Source organism: Mastigoproctus giganteus, chromosome 5 (assembly GCF_048544385.1).
Source record: "Mastigoproctus giganteus isolate SK-2022 chromosome 5, ASM4854438v1, whole genome shotgun sequence".
NCBI classification, from domain to species: domain Eukaryota; kingdom Metazoa; phylum Arthropoda; class Arachnida; order Uropygi; family Thelyphonidae; genus Mastigoproctus; species Mastigoproctus giganteus.
In genome coordinates this window covers 182,165,928-182,186,530 of record NC_143579.1, presented here as the reverse complement: position 1 = coordinate 182,186,530, position 20,603 = coordinate 182,165,928, and the positions used below count along the sequence as shown (strand labels likewise).

At 39.5% G+C, this 20,603-nt stretch overlaps 1 protein-coding gene across 3 annotated transcripts in view; it reads right to left on the bottom strand.

Moving 5' to 3' along the window:
* Window positions 1–20,603, bottom strand: part of Hpd (4-hydroxyphenylpyruvate dioxygenase) — a 226,831-nt gene that overhangs the window by 99,941 nt on the left and 106,287 nt on the right. For all 3 annotated transcript variants that reach the window (XM_090373561.1, XM_090373562.1, XM_090373563.1), the window contains one exon: window positions 20,412–20,559. In XM_090373561.1, coding sequence (XP_090229687.1) covers window positions 20,412–20,559 — 148 coding nt within the window. The remainder of the gene's footprint in view (window positions 1–20,411; window positions 20,560–20,603) is intronic.

Here is a 20,603-nt window from a genome sequence, read left to right as displayed (position 1 = left end):
ACAAAACCATGCTGCATCTGAGCTATAACTGAATTCTTGTCTAGATGATCCTGCAGTGCTTCTTTAACCAGTGCCTCCATTAATTTACCTGGAACAGAAGTTAAACTAACAGGTCTATAATTACTTGTGTCAGCCTTTGATCCTCCTTTGTGAATTGGGGTTACATTTGCACATCTCCAGTCTATGGGTACCTCCCCTGAGTCCAAAGAAGCTCTCATAATTATGCTAGGGGTTTGCATACTTCCTTTGCTGCCTCCTTTAATATAACTGGATAGATCCCATCCACCCCAGGTGCCTTTTTTATGTTTATCCTCAACAATCTCTCCTCCACTTTCCTCTCAGTTATTACAAAATCATCCAGCTCACTGCCAATGTTTACTTTACCTACATCATTCTCCTTCCTGAATAACTCCTCATGCGTGAATGTAGATGCAAAATACTCGTTTAGATTGTTAGCCACCTGAGCAGGATCCTCAACTGTTGAACCATCAATATCCAGTGGACCAATCTGATTCATCCTTTTCCTTTTCGAGTTCAAGTATGTAAAGAACTCTTTTCTGTTTTTCTTTGCATCCTTTGCCAAGGATTTTTCATAGTCTGCCTTTGCCTGCCTAATCTCCTTTGTGACTTGGTTACAGACCAACTTATATCTATCATAGGCTTCCATGTCACCCATTAATTTGTATGTATCCCATGCATTTTTCTTCTCTGCCACATGTCTCATTAGTTCATCTGACAACCATTTAGGCCTAAACCTTGAACAATATTTCTTAGTTGGTATGTAAAGCCTGGTAGCCTCCAAGATTAGTTCCTTGAATGCTTCCCATTTTGAGTTTGCTGTTGGTAACATCATCAGTTGGTCCCACTGTATAGAATTTAAATACTGTCTCAGATCAGACCATCATAGTCGCCTTTACGAAAACAAAAACCCTTCCCTTTACCTCTGATGGTAGTTACCTCTTTGAGTAAATCCCACTTCAACACACTGTGATCACTGCCACCTAGTGGTTCATTTATCTGCAGGTTCTTAATGCATGAAGAATCACTACTGATAATCAGATCAAGAGTATTGCTCCCTCTTGTTGCCTCACGAACATGCTGATGTAGAAAACAATCATCCAATAAATCCACAAAAGCCTTGCTAGTGTGCGAGTGACCAACCCACAAACTCCAGTCAATATCTGGGAAATTAAAGTCCCCCATTATAAGACTCTCTGATTTACTGGCCCACTCTATTTCCCTGTACAATATCTTATTATACTCATCAGAGTCATTAGGCCTATAGCACACTCCTACTCTCAATTTTGATTTCCCTATGCTTATGTCACACCAAACTGACTCGACACTGCCCTGTCCATCGATGTCGACTGGCTTCACTTCCTTGGACTTTATGTGTTTCTTAATTAATAGCATAACCCCTCCTCCCCTCCTGTCCTGTCTATCCTTTCTATACACATTGTATTCCCCAAATTCCAGTTCCGCATTACTTATATCTGTGTGACACCACGTCTCTGATATCCCAACAATATCTGCCTTTGATGTTTTGAGCAATACCTCAAATTCATCAAATTTATTTACCAAACTCCTAGCATTGGTGTACACGCAGGTATACATGCACCTGTTTCTATTCTTAGCTACTCTAACACAACCCATGTGTTTACTTGTACCGCAATGACTACCAGCAGTCTCTGAAATATCCTGCATCTTGTTTTTCAGACTTCTGCTCATTTCAATAGAAGCAGTGCAAGAATCACTTCCACCTCTGCCACTGGCTACTGTTAATCTATTAGTCCTTGTATCCCCCCCCCAACTAGCAGTTTTCCGACCCACCTAACACTGCCTCGACAGCATCAGCAAAAATTCTTGCACCCTTTCTATTTAAGTGTATCCCATCCCTGTAGAAGCAATCTCTCCTGTTAACAAGTACAGTCCAGGCTGAAAAAAATTCTACCCCTTGAGCCTTGCACAATCCCTCCAGGGCAGAATTGATCGACAAGGCTCTCATCATATACTCCCTCCTATCGTGTCTGGGCAGAGTTGCAGACACTTTCAAGTTCAACCCTAATTCACGGCTTTTTTTCAACAGTGACCTGTACTTGCTAAGTAATTCCGCCGGTCTCCTACTCCTAATATCATTAGTGCCAATGTGTACAACTTTATCACCTTTTGTGCCCTTAAAAGATGATATCCGCTCTACAACGTCATCAACCTTTGCCCCTGGCAGACATACCCTGGTCCTATTACTCCTTTTTACAAAGTATGTTCCCCGTTTCCCTGACAATAGAGTCACCAACAACTACTAGTTCCTGTGGGACCAGCGCATTCTGCCTAGGGGGCTGCTTCTGTGTTGCCTGATGACCAAGTGCAAGCTCTGGCGTTGATGTGGGCAGCTGAGAGCTTGATGGGCCCCTCAATTTATTACCTTCGAGGGCATCCACCCTGTCCTTCAAGCTCTCATAAAGGCCCATAACAACGCTGAGTTGTCGCCTGATTTCCTTGCACTCCTTACATCGTGCATACACAAAGACATCCCCCTTGGCAGTATCATGTCCCGTACCCGACTGCTCCGCAAACATCAAGCAAACAGTGCATTTTAATAGACTGTGATTCAGAGGGCAACTACCCCCCCCCCCTCAGTTCTCCCCTGAACCACAGCACTCCCATTAGCTTGAGCCTTTTGCTTTGCTGCTCTGGTCAGAGTCATGATTCCGATTTAATTCAATAAAATTCAAAACAAAAATTAAATCCTTAAGTTATATCCCAAAACAGTTATGTTATATATATATTTTTTTCGGTATCTAGTGTTTTCTACGAGTTCCCTTTATACAACTTCCGTATCACGTGCACCACTATAGTTATGTATTAATTATTTGTTACGATTATGTCGTTATATATATATATATATATATATATATATATATAGAGTTAAAAGTAAAATTTAATTGACAATAAAGTTTATCAAGATTAATAGATTTACTGATTAATTGACAATATTATATTATGCACTATACGATACTAAGCTTATGCTATCGTGTAAAAATGGCGGGAATTCACGAACGGTATTTCTACGGACTCGTAAGTATTGATTAGCTTCCAAATCTCGCTATCTCAATTTAGAATAAACTAAGGATCCTGACTAGGTCTATAATCTACTTATAGAAGATAATTTGATATAACAGTTGGTTAATAAATCGACTAAATTTGGTTAAAAAAAAATTTGGTTTGTGACACGTGGATTTGATACCGTTACCGATACTAAGTAATATCTACAAAATCTCTGTCTAAGTTAAACTTTAAACTAAGTATCGTAACTAGGAATATAAAGCTACTCTAGAAAATAAGTTAATATGACAATTTAAACTAATAAAGCAGGAAATAAATCAGGAAAAACTTCTCTGTTTGAAGAGCTTTACGGTACAATGCCCGCACAGGCTAACCTCGCACCCAGACTCATCTAATGTGTATTCAACGTTTACAATCCGTATATAACGAGGTAACATCTAGTGAGAATAAATTATCATTACCGCCAAGTCTACAGCCCTTAAGGTTATTAAATAGTGTATCGTAGTTTTTAATCCCAAATTTTATCGCCCGTCTAAAGGGTTTTATAATGCTATATACATGTGTAGCCAAGGATGAAAATGCCGAGTTTCCGTAGGAAACAATAGGCCGCATAGGAAAGCTGGTCTTATGTAATTTTACCTGACCGAAAAGTGCAGGAATATTCAGTGCCGAATTTAGCACTTGAGAGACCCCAGGCGCAATTCAATTTTTAGCCCCCTCCCCTAAATATTTTCGGTACCACCACAGTGTGCATTCTACTTGCACATTTTTACTATAGCACGCGCTCTAGATTTGGTGTTGCAGTTTTAATCATTTTGGTTGCGCAATTCTTTCATACATATTTTATTAATTGGGAATTAAAAAATTAATTCCCAATTATCACTTACTATAAATGTCACGCCTCGTCAAACAATTCAGTTTTGATAAATACATAAACAATACATAAGATATTACAGATACTTACTTGATAACAAAACAAAAATACTCCTATACTAAAACACCAAACTAGTAATTTGTAACAGATTCGTGAGCGAAATGTTAGTTCCGAAAGCTATTTAAAAAAAAAAAAAACGATGCTCCGTTACATGTGAGCCAGCGCAGTAGTGATTTCAGAGGTTTAGAAGACTACTGCTCTTGCTTACTAATCGGGATTAGTTGCGAATAGTTTTGAACTGCCTCCGCGAACAAATCTAATATCGTTTCTTGAGCAATATCGTCACAGGGTTCTTCACACGTGGAATTACCTCCACTAGGAAAAAAACTGAAAGTGTTTAATTTAAGCATTAATGATAATATGTATTCTACTTCAGATTCACTTAGTTCGCTAGATATTTCATAATATGTAGGGATATTCGCATAAGAGTTTACTAACTTTTCATCTTAAATTATAGTTTTATTCAGTAACGGTAATAAATATGAGTGTAAACATTTAAAATGAAACTTTTTTTTTTTTGAAACCTGAGATTTGAGGCCCCCCTCGATTTAAGAGGCCCCAGGCGCGCGCCTCGTGCGCCTGTGCGGAAATCCGCCACTGGGAATATTGTATGTTCTGGCCTTCAGTTCCTTTTAACTGAGCCATAGTAATGTAATAATTTTTTCGGTACGTGGTTAACATTTTATTGTATTGATCGACCAAATTGGTAAATAGTGCCGGGTTTACTTCAAGATAAGTGGAGGTATCTGATACAACTGACTCTTAACTTATTAATTAAATATAATCAGGTTTATTCAGTATTACCACTGTATCTCCTTTGTCAGCCTCTGAATGTTACGCTTTATTTTCGCGAAGTTCACGTAATGCTAGAATGTCCATTTTGGAAGAACACAAAACCGGGACACTTATCTTATGGCGTTGTTATCGGGGGGGGGGGGAGTATCTTCTCCCCAATAAAAAATGTGCAAAATTTTGTTTTAAAACTTTTTGTTTTGTTTTAAAAGACTTTTTTTTCTTCCATTTTTATTTTCAAAATGTAGAATTAGCAAAAACTGAATACAGTTCTTAAATCTGAACAACAAAATTTATGCAATAAATATGAAAACTATTTTTTATTAATATACGTGTATTTAGCAGAAACTTTTCACGGCATTTAACAGATCTTTGTTATTTTTAATTTTATTCTTAAAATCTGTGCAGTTTAAGTCCCTCAAATTAAAAACGCAGGTAATAATTGCATTAACTGTACTTATCTCTAACCTATTACGCTCATCAGCCCATTGTATTTCCATTAAAGAAAATATTCGCTGGCAGCTGGCGTTATGACCCTGAATTGCAAATAAATATGAGCATAATCTAATAAACTCGCTCTTTTGTTCAAGGTATTCTATTTTTTAAGTAATGTTGTCCATTTTTTAACACAACTCAATGCTGTGTTGAAAAATTCTTTCTTTATTATTTTCGATTTTGTTTATGGCAATTTTTTTTTAAAACTCCAAAGTTTGTCGCACTGGTAGTGAATCACCCTGTATAAACGTATGCATTTCATGATATAATAAAATAAATTTTCTGTTTATACTCCGGGACGACCAAATGATCAGAGGAGTTCACAAAATAGACAGAATACGGTGCTGAATACAGCACCGTATTCAGCAGTCACGGGCTTGAACCCCGGTCACTCACTCAACGCACATGTACTTATGCACCCGCGTGCCTGACCACTAGGCTATGGCGGCACATGAAACCATAACCGGCTGAAAAGGCACGCGCCCGTGTCCCAGTCCCATTTATAAGCTGACAAAGGTTTTTCGATTAAAAAATAAAATATAAAATTTTTGATAATTTTATTGTTTCTTGTATATAGTTTGCGGGGATATTTAAGGTAGAATTTAAATAAATAAATACAAGCATATGCTAAGCGCACCGAGTTAGCTGATTGCGGCAGACGTTCCGTTCCCACAAAAGATCAATTACTGTACACTTTAGACAAATACGTTATTCACGTTTCAGGCTAAATCACCAATATCCTTTTAAATCGCATAGCATCACCCGATAAGCGGAACCCATGTAGAGGCCACCTGCCAGGTAATGAATCCAGTAAACTTCAAATAAAATCAGACAGCCTGGCGTTTCTGATGTTTGAATGCTCCATTTGCTAAATAGAGTGAGCAACACGCATACTCCATCAAAATAACAGTTGGAATTACTGGTTCAGTCCCAGGTTGTAGTCTGCGCGGTAGCACAGTGGTATCGTCACCGTATTCCCCACACCAGGTACAAAAGTCCCGGGTTCTAATCCCGTCGATGACGCGAAGTACTTTAATGAGCTTTTTTCACTACGTGGCTGAATTAGTCGGTCCAAGGCGTAGATAACAAGGTTTTTTCCACCAGAAAGTGGGGTTTGTTCGTTCAGCAAAACAGGCAAACTGACCAGAGAACATGCCCTCCTGGCACTTTGCCGTCCAGGGGTGGTTTCCTTATGGGAATAAACTGATGATAATAATAATAATAATAATAATGCAATTTACAGACAAAATACATATATAGTGGCGGACAAAAAAACAGCATCACATTTAAAAAAGTAACATTTGTAGTGAAACGTAAAAGACATTGTTTGAAGCGTAGTCGCATACAGTCATTTTGTTTGTCGATAAACAGTCATTTTGTTTGTCGCAAAGCAAAGGTATTACGTCATGTAACATTTCTATTGACCAGAGAATAATTGCAAGGTATTCCATCAGCCGTTTCTATAAATATGGCGTTGGAAGGGTATACACGCTCATTAGTATCCTGTTTTTCGGACGTGTGAGCATGGCTCGATATGTTCAGTTGACACTAAGAAAAAAAAGTGTAGCTGTTGTTATCCCAGGAAGGGCTTTCTATGCGTGCTATCGCTGATAAAAGAGGCTGTCACTAGTCAACAGTGTCCCGGGTGCTGAAATTAAAGCGTGAAACCGGTGTTGTGAAAAGTAGACCTGGATCAGGCCCTAAAGAATGACTACGTCTTCCCAAGATCGATATTTGAAACGGCTGTGCCTTTGTAATCGCCATGCTAGTGCTCCTGATCTAAAACTGGACTTTGAGATGGCTTCTGGTGTTGAAACAAGTGCACGAACTATTAAAAGACGGCTTTCGGAATGTGGTCTGTATGCCTATCGGCCTAAGAAGAAGCCTTTGTTGACCCAACAAATGAAGAAGCGACTTGCTTGGGCTAAAATGCATGTTTCATGGACAAAAGAGCAATGGGACACTGCCATCTTTTCTGGCGAATCGAAATTCAACCTGCATGGCTCGGATGGGAAGCGATATGTCAGAAGACTAAAATTGGAGGCATATGTAAAATGCCCACATTTTTCATATTAATTTACAGATATTTCCCATGCATTTCCCTCCCCCCCTTTGCTGTGCCCCTTCTTGCTAGGGAGTTGTTTTGGCCGTTTCAGCGGAGGATATAAATGCCAATCGTACATGAGTAACCGCTATCAGTTTCTTGTCAAATATAGAATGGTTAAATTCGACTTGGTCGCTTTCTCAGTTATAAATTCCCTTTGCCATTATTTTCCTAACTGAAGATAACAGTCGCTACGCAGAAGTAAGTTCACAAGTCCACGAAAATAAGAGCTTCGCTCTCCCTGACAAATACTGGTCAGTGTGTCTGATGTTGACCGCGTGAGAAAAGTGCCCCACCCTAGTTCAAGCTCGGTGTGAGGCGAAAGTTCATGCGATAAGGAGGATATACCCTGGTGGACGATGAGCGAAAGAGGGTTGTTTTGTGGTGGTTTTGGCAGAAGCAGTCGGTTAGTTAGTCTGTATGAGAGAGAGTGAGAAAATACAGTAAAGTTTTGGAAACGGGAATTACGTTACAGAATGACTGTACAGAGAGAAGCTTGAAGAACAGCGCAAGAAGATACAGAATGAGCGAGCGAAGATAGCAGAACCCGAAGGAAGACTGCGAAAGCACGGAATCCCCTCGCCGAGTTCCGCCCCCCGTAGAATGAGTCATCCTTATTTAGGTAAGTTATCCCAACAGCTATACATAAACCTTACTCCTCAATAATATAATTAATTATGTTAGCATTGATAAATTGTAAAATGTCCTAATACTGCTATCTTAAATAGCGCATCACTTAGATTGTCAGTTTCACAAATTAACAATAGGTAAATGATGTATCTTAAGCATGCTATCCTAAATAGTGCGGTATTTTTAGTATTGACCCCCATCATGTTTGTACAACCATTATGTCATATGCTAGTCCTTGCCTGAGATGAAGTACCCACACGAAGAACACCTATGTGAGGAGCCCATTAACTTCCAAAGATCAATAATGCTAAAAACTCTTAAATCCATGAAAGCAGTTATATTAGATGTTTTAGGATTTGCTTGTCATTGCCACTAGGGCAGTAGTTATTATACATGTATTAGTTCTATAGTAGATTGTATTAAACTATGTTTTGTTTAAAAATATGCCTCAGACCTATCCTCTATTCACACGACGAGCAGTAGATATTCAGGATTAGATTAGATTCAGGATTTGAATGGAACTGTTACCGCGGGTACTCGAATTTCTACCTATAATTGGAAAGAGTTTGAGTATTATCACAACGCCCTGGTCGAAGCTGCAGTCCCTATTCCCTTCCGTTGAATAGGGTTACCGAGGGCCGAGACCATTGTCCTAATATAAAAAACCCACTAGACAGTCACATGAGTATACTGGGGTTATGACAGAACAAGTGACTAAGGAAGGAAAACGTCCCGCCATACAGATGTGTCGTCCAAAGAAGTCCGAACGAAAATAGTAAAGTAAGAAAGAAGTATAACCCCCCTCCAGTATAACACTGGTGCCGTGACCAGGATTAAATATTTTGCGGGATGAAAAACTGTCTACACAGAAGAAGAAGTCGCAAAGAGAAAGAATCTAAACGGATTACTGATAAGTAGTAAGATTGTTGATTTCGTGCTTTAAGAGAATAGGTAGGAGGCATTACCCCTTTGCAACAACACAGGACATCTACACTAATTAATAAATTATTGCTATTCTTATAATTAGATTTAATAAACAAATGACTACATGCTATAACACACTCTTGTTTTAAATAAGTGATTACTAACATCATAATTTTGTTTCAGCAACAGGTAAGTCACATTATTTTGGAAGACAGGGGCCCAAAATTAGCAATTAAACTTCCCAATTCCTAGTAAATTAAAAAAATGGAGGATCAGATTCCTCAAACAACAGGAACATCATCCCCCCTACCTCAAACACAACAGCCACCACTCACCCCAGAACCAGACAGACTGCATTCAGCGAATATTGCAGGATTTTTAAATCTTGTGCCATTATTCTTTGGCAAAAATGATGAAGGCCCTTCAGTCCAATTGTTTTTCGAAACTTTGGAGAGTGTTGGAGAATTAGCACCCTGGGGACACAGAGAACTTTTGGCAGTCTCGAAATCTAAACTTCGCGCTTCGGCAGTGGACTTTTTAGCCCAATCCTTTGAGTTACGCGGGGAAAAGAATTACAACATATTTAAGAATGCTTTTTTAGCTCAGTTCGAAAAAACGGAACCAATTATCACTTCCCTCCAGCAGTTCGCCAGTGCTGTGCAAGAACCTTCGGAAACCATTGCGAGTTATAGCGCGCGCGTGAGGAATTTGGCAAGGGCAGCTTTCAAAATTCAGGGAGAGACACCTGAAGTATTAAACATTTTAGACCAGGCAATGCTGGCCCAATTCCTTAGGGGCATATCGGGAAAAATTAGAAAAATGGTGCTCACACACAATCCTTTAACTTTTTCACAGGCAATTGAGATTTCGAAAAGAGAGGAAATTAATGACCAACTTACTCACACAAAAACTGTCCCTGTACATGTTATTAATAGTCCTGTAAGGGCCGAGAGTGAACGGCAGCGACAGGAAAATAATCCCAAACACATTCTTGAACCCATTCAAGATCAAATACGCGACTTACAACAATCATTAAGTTCATTATCAGTAAATCACGCAACAATCAACAATTTAGAGACACAGATAGCCGCCCTGAGTCAGCAGATGCAAACTATGAAGGTGGGCAAATTTTCCCCTCCCCACGGTCAGACAGCATTAGGCGCTACCTACCTCCACTCGGACAGCGCAGTAGATCCGCTAACCGACGCTAACGTGACCTTCAGACCAGAGGTCGTTGACCGCCCGGTAAGACGCATAATCTTGCCATACTACGGCCAGCAGCAGGCAGCCAGAAATATGGTAAACAATCGCGAACGAAGGGAAAGACGCATTTTTGACGGCCGTCCGAGCTTCCATCAACCCACTCAACTTTTCCGCAGCCGCCCGTGTACGAATTACGAAACGGACATGTACACTGCATCCCCAAAAGTTAGGACGTCCTATGCTAACCACCGATATTGTAACTTTAATGAAAATCGGGATCAAGTTGCCAGTAGGATGTATTATGATGATTATAATAGGAGTAATATGGACTCTTATGCTAGGATAAGGAGAGGAACATATAGGAATGAGCATATTCAGGGGCAAATTCGGCCAAAATCATTTCAGGGCAGACAAAATAATTATACAAATACTGGAAGCTACAGGCGAGATAGAGATAGAAATTTATGACTAAAAAGGGGTTCTAAACTTAGTAGGAAGGATCCGCGATGTAATAAAACTCCTTTGCCAACCCCTAACTTTAGTAAAGTTAGTAGGCCAGAAGTCAGGGACATCACAACACAACATGGCATTTACATTCTGGAGGATAATACTAAATTACCTGTGGTATTGGGATCTGTACAAAACATTAAAACTAGATTTCTTTTAGACACTGGTGCTAGCGTTAGTTTAATGAGTGCAGATTTATTTAATAAAATTAAAAATGATAAATCGTTAGATTTCAGACCTCCAGAATTAACTGTAACCGGAGTTTCGGGAAATATTGTGCCAATACACACTACAGTAACTGCTAATATTAAATTAGATAATGCAACTTTTAGGGAGAAAGTTCTGGTTACTTCAAAAAATTTTAGTGGCAAATATGATATCATCCTCGGTTTGAACATATTAAGGAAGTTTTCATTCAGCCTAGACTTAGGTAAAGGGATCATACGATCAGTTCCATTAGGGATTTGCCTGAGGGAAGAGGATATTCGGCAACAATTGGTGGATTTCACACCCACAGTTGCTAAGCTTACATGTAAACATGTGCTCCCAGCAAGCACAGAACAGGTGGTAATAGTATCTTGTGACCAGCTTGCTGCTCCTCCCAAACAACTAGTATTAGCAGGGCCAAATTCAAACTTAAGCCGGGATGATTTAGCAGTGAAATATTCGATAGACCAGGTAGACGAAAGTGGGAAAATATCTGTGCTCGTCGCCAATTTAACAGCGGAACCACTGCATCTTCCAAAAGGCATCTTCCAAGAGGAAAGACAAAAGGGGCTTAAGAAATCCAAAACTGCTGAATTAGTTGCTCCTATAGCAGCAAATCCCACCATAGAGTCACTGATCATGCCGCAACAACAAACTAGAACTTTGATTAGGAATCTCCAAAGAGAGGACCCTAATTTGCAGGGGTTAATTGAGCAATTAGAAGGAGCACTACAGGCAACAAGTAAAATCCCAGATTCCTTCTATCTGAGTGAGGACAGGATACTGTATCACTACACTTTACCTGACCATGGAGCTACTCGCTCAGAGCCCTGTGAACAGTTAGTAGTTCCAACCAGCTTGAAAGCAGAAGTGTTGAAGTCCTGTCATGATGGTTTTCTCAGCGGGGGCCACCTGGCCCTACACAAGACGTTAGAGAAGGTCAGAAAACATTTTTTCTGGCTAGGCCTTTTTGGCGACGTCAAGAATTATGTGGAGTCTTGTCCATCATGTTTAGAGCGTAGAGGGTATAACCCTAAGGCAAAAGCAGCCCTGATGAGAGTTCCTAATGAGAACTCACCTTGGGTCCGAGTGTCCTTGGACATTTTGGGACCCCTTCCAATGACTTTGAAAGGACACAAGTATCTACTGATGGCAATAGACAATTTTACACGTTACGCAGAAGTAATCTCACTTCATACCCAAAAGGCTGAGGAAGTTGCCACAGCTTTCATAAGCAATGTGATCTCGAGACATGGGATTCCTAAATACATCCTAACAGATCAGGGCACTAACTTCATGTCATCACTGTTACGACAGGTGTGTAAAAAGCTAGATATTCATCAGCTTCATACGAGCTCCTTTCACCCCCAGGCCAATGCAAAAGGTCGAGCGCTTAAACCGCACCTTGGCAAACATCCTGTCTCATGTGGTGAACGAGTCTCAAACGGACTGGGATGTCATGGCCCCACTAGCAATCGCTGCATACCATGCGGCAACTCATAGTTCCACACAGGAATCGCCAAACTTTTTAATGTATGGCAGAGATTTGGTGTTGCCTTCTGACTTATGGCATTCCAAAGAGAGACATTCATATGCGTCTTTGGAAAACTATGCAGAACTATTGTGTGCACGCCTTCGCAGATCCTATGAAATCGTCTCCCAACACTTGGAAGAGGCAGTGCAGAGACAAGAGGATCGTAGAGCATCTGTTGCAGTGGACAAAAACATCCATGTAGGAAGCCTTGTTTATCTTTTTACCCCTAAAATAAAACCGGGCACTACAAAGAAATTGGCGCGTTTGAGCACAGGTCCCTACCGTGTGATCAGTCAGCCATCATTAGTGAATTATGAAATACAGCACCTGTACAACCCAAAAGATAAACAAATTGTGCACGTGGACAGACTGACAAAGGTTATTGACAGGAAAGTGTTTCCCGAACTGAGAGTAGAGGAGTCAGAGGAATCAGAAGATAGAAATTCACCAGACCAAACAAGCACTACATCAGTGCCCAAAGAGACATGGATCTTTGATGAACCTTTTGTGGAGGATTGTGATCTTATCCCGCCTATAATTCCCCGTCCAACAATGACCAGGCCGACCAGCTTACCCGTATCAATCCCGTTGTCATCCCTCCCGCCAAGAAATCAGGAGGGCCAACCAAGGACAGAGCATTCAGTGAGACCTGAGGGAGCTGAGCAAGTACCTACTCAGACCCATGGATATAATTTACGTAGTCGCGACCGAGTAATTCATGCCCCACCAAAGGAAATTGTGGTGTCCCAGTCACAAACTGAGGAATTAGTACCAGAGACAGCTTCAGTGGAAAGAGCAGATACAGTGGTTGACACTCCCAGCAATGTAGCCGAAGCAGAAAGAGGTGTCACCCCAGATCAGAGTAACAACACTCAAGCAAACACAAGCCAAAGCGAGCCACCAGATAGGATAGAAAGAGCAGTTCAGTGGATATTGGGTCCACATCTTGCTGAGAGATACCTTCGACCAAGCGATGGCAGTAGTTCTGATCTGGCAGGTATTCTGAGAGATGCCTGGAGAGACTAAAGTGAGGATAGTGAAGTGTATCAATTTCAAGGAGAAACAAGCCATAATTACAGTTACTAGCAAAGTGAATGCTTTGGCAAGGCAGTTGTGTACACCGAACGACCAGTTTCAGAACCAGTACCAGTAAATTCAAAAATAAAAAAAAATAATAAGATTGGTGACAGAGAGTGGAAGCGGGAAAAAGGATTGAGAAGTGTAAATGGCACAGGTGGAAACACAGAAGAGAGAAGATATGAAAAAAAAAGGGAAAAAAAAAATCTTTTTAGCATTCTTGTAAGGCATTCAATGTACAAAAGGTTCGATTCCGAATCTGTATCAAATAGCTAAATCGGAGAAGGAGGAAGGGATATACACCTGTATACACATCCCCTGCATAATAATGCATGAGATGAAAGGGACAGAGAATACTTAGAACTATAGGAGCAGATGTGAAGAGCAAGCACAAGTCTTTTTTTTTTGAGGAGAGAATTAGGAATGATTGAGAATTTAATTTGCATTTCTGCTTAAACTGTGGTAGGACCATTGAGAAAAGGTTTCTTTTTAATTTACATATCACTTTACCAGTACAAAAAAAAATTTATGACATCAGGAGATCAAGATTTTAGATAGGAAGATCATCTTCCTGTACTAATGTGAAAAAAAAAAATAAAAACTTTTGTGTTATTTCAAGAGAAAGAGAGAGGGGATAAGCGAAGTTATGGTAAGCAAAGGATCAAAGAACGTGACCACAGAGGTGAAAAAAAAAATTGATCAGTTTTGTAGGATTCTGGCAGTGTTTTATCAGCAGCTGGATAAATGGTTGGCTAAATGAATGCAGGTTGCGAAATGGCACAAGTAGGAAAATAGAATTAATTTATCTTTATGAATCTCATGCAGAAGCACGAATCACTTTAATGAATCTTGGGAAAAAAAAAAAAACCCAGTGATTTAGTACCAGAATTCTATAACCATTGAGCTAATATTATTAAAGCAAATACTTTCCACACACAAATATATCTGGAGTTTATAAAATAATGCAGAGAGGAAGGATACAGATGGGGCTAGGGCCTCATGGGTGCACCCCCTAGTTTCTTTTTTGTTTCCTCTCCCTCATTGCATAACAAAAATTTAAGTTCAAGAAAATGGATTCGGAACGGAAAAAAAAAATAATCATATTTGGTCTTTTTATTTTGGGAACAAGGTGAGACAATTGTCCTGGGAACGGCTGGTTCCACCCAGTTACTACTTGTTTTAGCATTTTCCTGAAAAAAAAAAAAAAAAAAAAAAAAAAATGTAAGTGAATAGGAGGTAACTTCTGAACTTCAAGATCTAGACTTGGGATCCATCTTCTTGTACTACATATCTATATAAATAATATTTGAAAAAAAAAAGAAAAAAAAACAACTTCACTGTGGAAAGAAATCCTCAAAGCAATATTAATCAGAATTCTAATTCCATCAATAATTTCTTTGAATAAAGTTTACCTACTAATGAGAACTTCATCATGTATGAAAGTAGGGAGTAATTGATATTGCATTAATGTAAGAAGGTCAATATAGAATAAACACATAGGTAATATTGACTATTTAAAAAAAAAAAAAAAAAAAAAACAGAAACAAGATTGCTGAAGTAGTGTACTCATGTTCGTGCCTTCAAAAATCCAGACTGCTGATAAATGAAACATTGTGCTAATCAGGAGAATCAAGGGCTATTTTCAAAATAAGAGAATGATTTCTAAAGTTTTTTTTTCTGATGAGGATCTTATTATTTTTCCATGCATGGCATGTTTGATTTTGCGAATGAATTGAGTGGTTCGTCTTCGGAAAGGTATGCAAGGAAACCAAGAAAGTGCGCTCAAAGTAGAAGAGATTGCCCTAGTAAGTTGGGACCATCAGTATATTGCATCAACCCCAAAGGCAGGAGCATTTGCGTCTCGGCATTTCGGATCATGGTTAAGCATCCTTACAAAGCCATACCAAACAGTGATAGCTATAGGAGAAAGAAAGGCACGAAGCCTGGAAAAGACCCTTCCCTTCCGGACTGTGGTGGATGTTAAAGTCTTCTCCTGTCCCGATCCAGAATTCTTGCCTGATGCAAGAAACAATCCCTTTCATTGTCCCTGGAACCACCCGGCGGACCACTGTGCAGTCCGCACAGTGAACCTTTGCACCCAGTGGCTGGAATTCATCGGCCTAGTAAAGGAAAGAAAAGCTCTTCCTCAGAACTGAAATGTGAAAGTGGTTTACCACCAGGCCGTGTGGTAACAGCCAAGGAAGACTAGACCAAACATAAGAAAAAAAAAAACATGAAGCGTGGAGACAGAAGAGATTGCAATTCCATTCATTTCTGTGTAAGGATACTGCTAATGTCTACAATAGTCAAAAATAGACCTAAATTTAGTATTCTTGTCAACCTTACATATATGATATTTCTTTTGTGTATGTTGCAGTGATCCATTTTAGTTATTAGTTCATTAGTTCATGTTTATATTATTGTGATGTTTAGATACATGTATACAATTATAATGTACTTACTTGATTAACTTCAGATGCTTTGTGTCCATGACTTGAGGACAGTTACTAATTTAGTGATTATTTTTGTTTTATGTCGTGCCTGTGAGCCAAGTGAGAACTATGAACAAAAGCAGTGCCCAGATCATTCCTTGGAGGGATAAGCTCCCTTTGTGTGTCTCCAGCCTGCTGAAGAATAACTTCGCCAAATCATAGACTGTGGAAGGACATTTCCTTTTTTACCACCTGACAACCTCAGCCTCGAAGTCCAAATCTGTTTTCTGTTGTGCTTCAAAATGCTCACTTATTTAAACCAGGGAACTGCTAACTGAAGCACGGACTTTAGTGGTGTGTAAAAAAAAAAAAAAAAAAAACGATCTCTCAACGGATGAGTGCGAACAATGGCCTCCGTACGGAGTGTGAACAGCGTTGAGATGGGTAAATGTAATGAGACCACACCATGAACTAAGTGCTATACGCTTTTTGTTTGTCTTGTATTTTATTTGATTATAGCCATATAATATGTTAGTAGTTAAGTTTCTTTTACATACTGTAAGAGGAGGAATGTTTATGTTGTCCCCCCCTGACAAAAAGTTAAAGCCCCAGTAGGGAGGACGTCGAGAATTTCAGTCTTAGTTGTGTACCCCGACTGAAATCCTCAGCGGTAGTGGCGAGGAGTGTAAAATGCCCACATTTTTCATATTAATTTACAGATATTTCCCATGCATTTCCCTCCCCCCCTTTGCTGTGCCCCTTCTTGCTAGGGAGTTGTTTTGGCCGTTTCAGCGGAGGATATAAATGCCAATCGTACATGAGTAACCGCTATCAGTTTCTTGTCAAATATAGAATGGTTAAATTCGACTTGGTCGCTTTCTCAGTTATAAATTCCCTTTGCCATTATTTTCCTAACTGAAGATAACAGTCGCTACGCAGAAGTAAGTTCACAAGTCCACGAAAATAAGAGCTTCGCTCTCCCTGACAAATACTGGTCAGTGTGTCTGATGTTGACCGCGTGAGAAAAGTGCCCCACCCTAGTTCAAGCTCGGTGTGAGGCGAAAGTTCATGCGATAAGGAGGATATACCCTGGTGGACGATGAGCGAAAGAGGGTTGTTTTGTGGTGGTTTTGGCAGAAGCAGTCGGTTAGTTAGTCTGTATGAGAGAGAGTGAGAAAATACAGTAAAGTTTTGGAAACGGGAATTACGTTACAGAATGACTGTACAGAGAGAAGCTTGAAGAACAGCGCAAGAAGATACAGAATGAGCGAGCGAAGATAGCAGAACCCGAAGGAAGACTGCGAAAGCACGGAATCCCCTCGCCGAGTTCCGCCCCCCCGTAGAATGAGTCATCCTTATTTAGGTAAGTTATCCCAACAGCTATACATAAACCTTACTCCTCAATAATATAATTAATTATGTTAGCATTGATAAATTGTAAAATGTCCTAATACTGCTATCTTAAATAGCGCATCACTTAGATTGTCAGTTTCACAAATTAACAATAGGTAAATGATGTATCTTAAGCATGCTATCCTAAATAGTGCGGTATTTTTAGTATTGACCCCCATCATGTTTGTACAACCATTATGTCATATGCTAGTCCTTGCCTGAGATGAAGTACCCACACGAAGAACACCTATGTGAGGAGCCCATTAACTTCCAAAGATCAATAATGCTAAAAACTCTTAAATCCATGAAAGCAGTTATATTAGATGTTTTAGGATTTGCTTGTCATTGCCACTAGGGCAGTAGTTATTATACATGTATTAGTTCTATAGTAGATTGTATTAAACTATGTTTTGTTTAAAAATATGCCTCAGACCTATCCTCTATTCACACGACGAGCAGTAGATATTCAGGATTAGATTAGATTCAGGATTTGAATAGAACTGTTACCGCGGGTACTCGAATTTCTACCTATAATTGGAAAGAGTTTGAGTATTATCACAACGCCCTGGTCGAAGCTGCAGTCCCTATTCCCTTCCGTTGAATAGGGTTACCGAGGGCCGAGACCATTGTCCTAATATAAAAAACCCACTAGACAGTCACATGAGTATACTGGGGTTATGACAGAACAAGTGACTAAGGAAGGAAAACGTCCCGCCATACAGATGTGTCGTCCAAAGAAGTCCGAACGAAAATAGTAAAGAAAGAAGTATAACCTCCCTCCAGTATAACACATACCATCCTGACTGCATAATGCCGACTGTAAAGTTCCCCACCGGTCTGGGGATGCATAACAAGCAAAGGGGTGGGGCTAATTAAGTTTATTAACGGAACGGTGAATGTAGAAACCTACATACTATCTTGGAGGAGTGCGTGAAATCCGTTATTAGGGATCACCACACAGACGTCCAAAATTGCATTTTTCAGCAGGACTTAGCACTTTGCGACACAGCAAAAATTGGTAAATTTTATGCTATTTAGATTTAATGAGTTTTGTCTTCTTGTCTCACAAGGCTTAAAACATACTTACACCAATGTTTTCCCTCTTTTTTTTCCCCTTAAGTCATATAGCGCCTCCGTAGCCAGGTGGGAAGGAGCAGCAGTGCGTAGCACACGCTTCTTGATTAGACCGGGGTTCGAGCCCGTCACCACCAAATACGGAGGATGCGGAAAGGTCACGAAATGACCACCGCATATCCCGGAGCAATATGGCCTTAGTTGCTAATGCTCCTAAAAACCAAATAACATAACATAACCCCTTAAGTCATACCTCAGAAATGCTGGCATTACAGTGTTGGACTGGCCTGGCAACAGTGCAGATTTTTGAACCCTATTGAAAGTTATTATTATTATTATTAGCTATATGGTGCAAGGAAGCCTGAGGCTTATGCTGCAACAGCCCAAAAAAAAAAAAAAAAAAATTCCCTAGTTACCCTGAGAGAGAGAGAGAGAGAGAAGTAGAAGGGAATCACCAAGAAATAGAAGAACGGTGATATCCAGCTCAGGACCCTGGGTGTGCCAAGCTCATACTCACCAGACGTGAGCCCCTGGGGTGATTAACTCTATGCCAGATCGTTGCAAGGCTGTAATTGCTGCTCGAGGAGGAGCAACAAAATATTGAGGACTTATTTTGCTGATTTACAATATATAATACTATTACGTTAACTTGTCATTTCAGTTTGTACACGTAAATGCAATAAAATGTATGTTTGGTTGTCGTGATTTACATTTGCACGATTTCTCATATTTCCATTAATTACGCATTTTACCCTTTGGGGAAGATATTTATGGCAGTTAGGTGTATCAGGCGTAATCTTTTTATTGGATTTCATTCACAGAGATATATATCCCATAGTAATCATAGTAATTGCGAGATCGAACCCATACGTTGTCTCAATCCACAATACAGAGCAAAACACATTATTTTCAAAATTCACAAGTGATGCAGTTTTTTTGTCCGCCACTGTATGGGTATGTTTAGAAATAATGGGTGCCCTTAATATAATAGTTTGAGGGTTTTTTTTTTTTTTTTTTTTTTTTGTCTCAGGTTGGAACTGAAGCTCTGTGAAGGTGAAATGCTCAAGTAATGGATTACCAATACTGTACTGTACACAAAATGCTGACCACATAAATCGAAAGTTTGCTATACATACTGGAGGCAAGTAATTCGTTATCATGGTGTCGTTTTGAAAAAACTGTTTTGGATAACTTCTCTTAATTTCAATAAATTCCTATACTTGCTCTTTTGTTCTATTTTCTCTCCTACAATTTCAAGAATCAATCCACACCTTTTTCTTCCCACCCTCATAATCCTTTGTGTTCTTAATATTTATTGTAAACTTCCCGCCTTTCCTTTAGTTCCTCAACCAATTTCTGCAGTCCCTCAGAATTTGCCACCAAATGCCATATATCATCTGCAAATCTAACACCCTCAATAATCTTACCCCATCCCACCTTCAACCCATATTCCATATTCTCTCTCAAACATACTTCCTCTGCCAACTCCTGATTAACCCTTTTTTCTACATATATATTAAATAAAGTTGGAGACATACAACTCTAGTAATAACTAAACGAAAACAACACTAATAACGACTTTATGTACTATATATCTAAATTTCCAATTACACTATAATCCATAGTAATCATAGTAATTGCGAGATCGAACCCATACGTTGCCTCAAAAAAAAAATTGTTAACTGTTAAATGTTTTGCTATAACTGATACACAGCTACTCATACAGTAAAACCAGGGGCGGCATGTGCATATATGAGCGACCCAGGCCATCGCCTAGAGTGCCATGTTCGAGTGGTTCCATCGATTTAGGCGAATTATGCCGTCGCCTCGGAAGGGGGAAAAAATTTAGGAAAAAGAATCAAATTCAAAATAATTAAAATGAAAACATCACTATGGTAACAAAAGCTTTCTGAACACACTTAAGTGTTTCGGAGAAGTTCATCCAATATTACTATATGTATTATCTCTGTAATGTAATCCCAACAGTTTGTTTAAAGTGTTTTAATAATAATTAGTGAGAAATAATACATAGAAACGTTGTACCTGTATTCCCCGGATTCAATGCTGACATAAAAACAAAGATAATTCTGTTCTGTTTGACGACATGCGCTACCACTTCACGAGAACCAGTCTCTAGCCCTTTGTAAGCCAATGGTTCAAATCCCATCCTAGTGCAGTAATATGAAGCGGCCTAGTAAAAATAAAGCAGTGTTATAAAGCAGCCAAACAAAACAA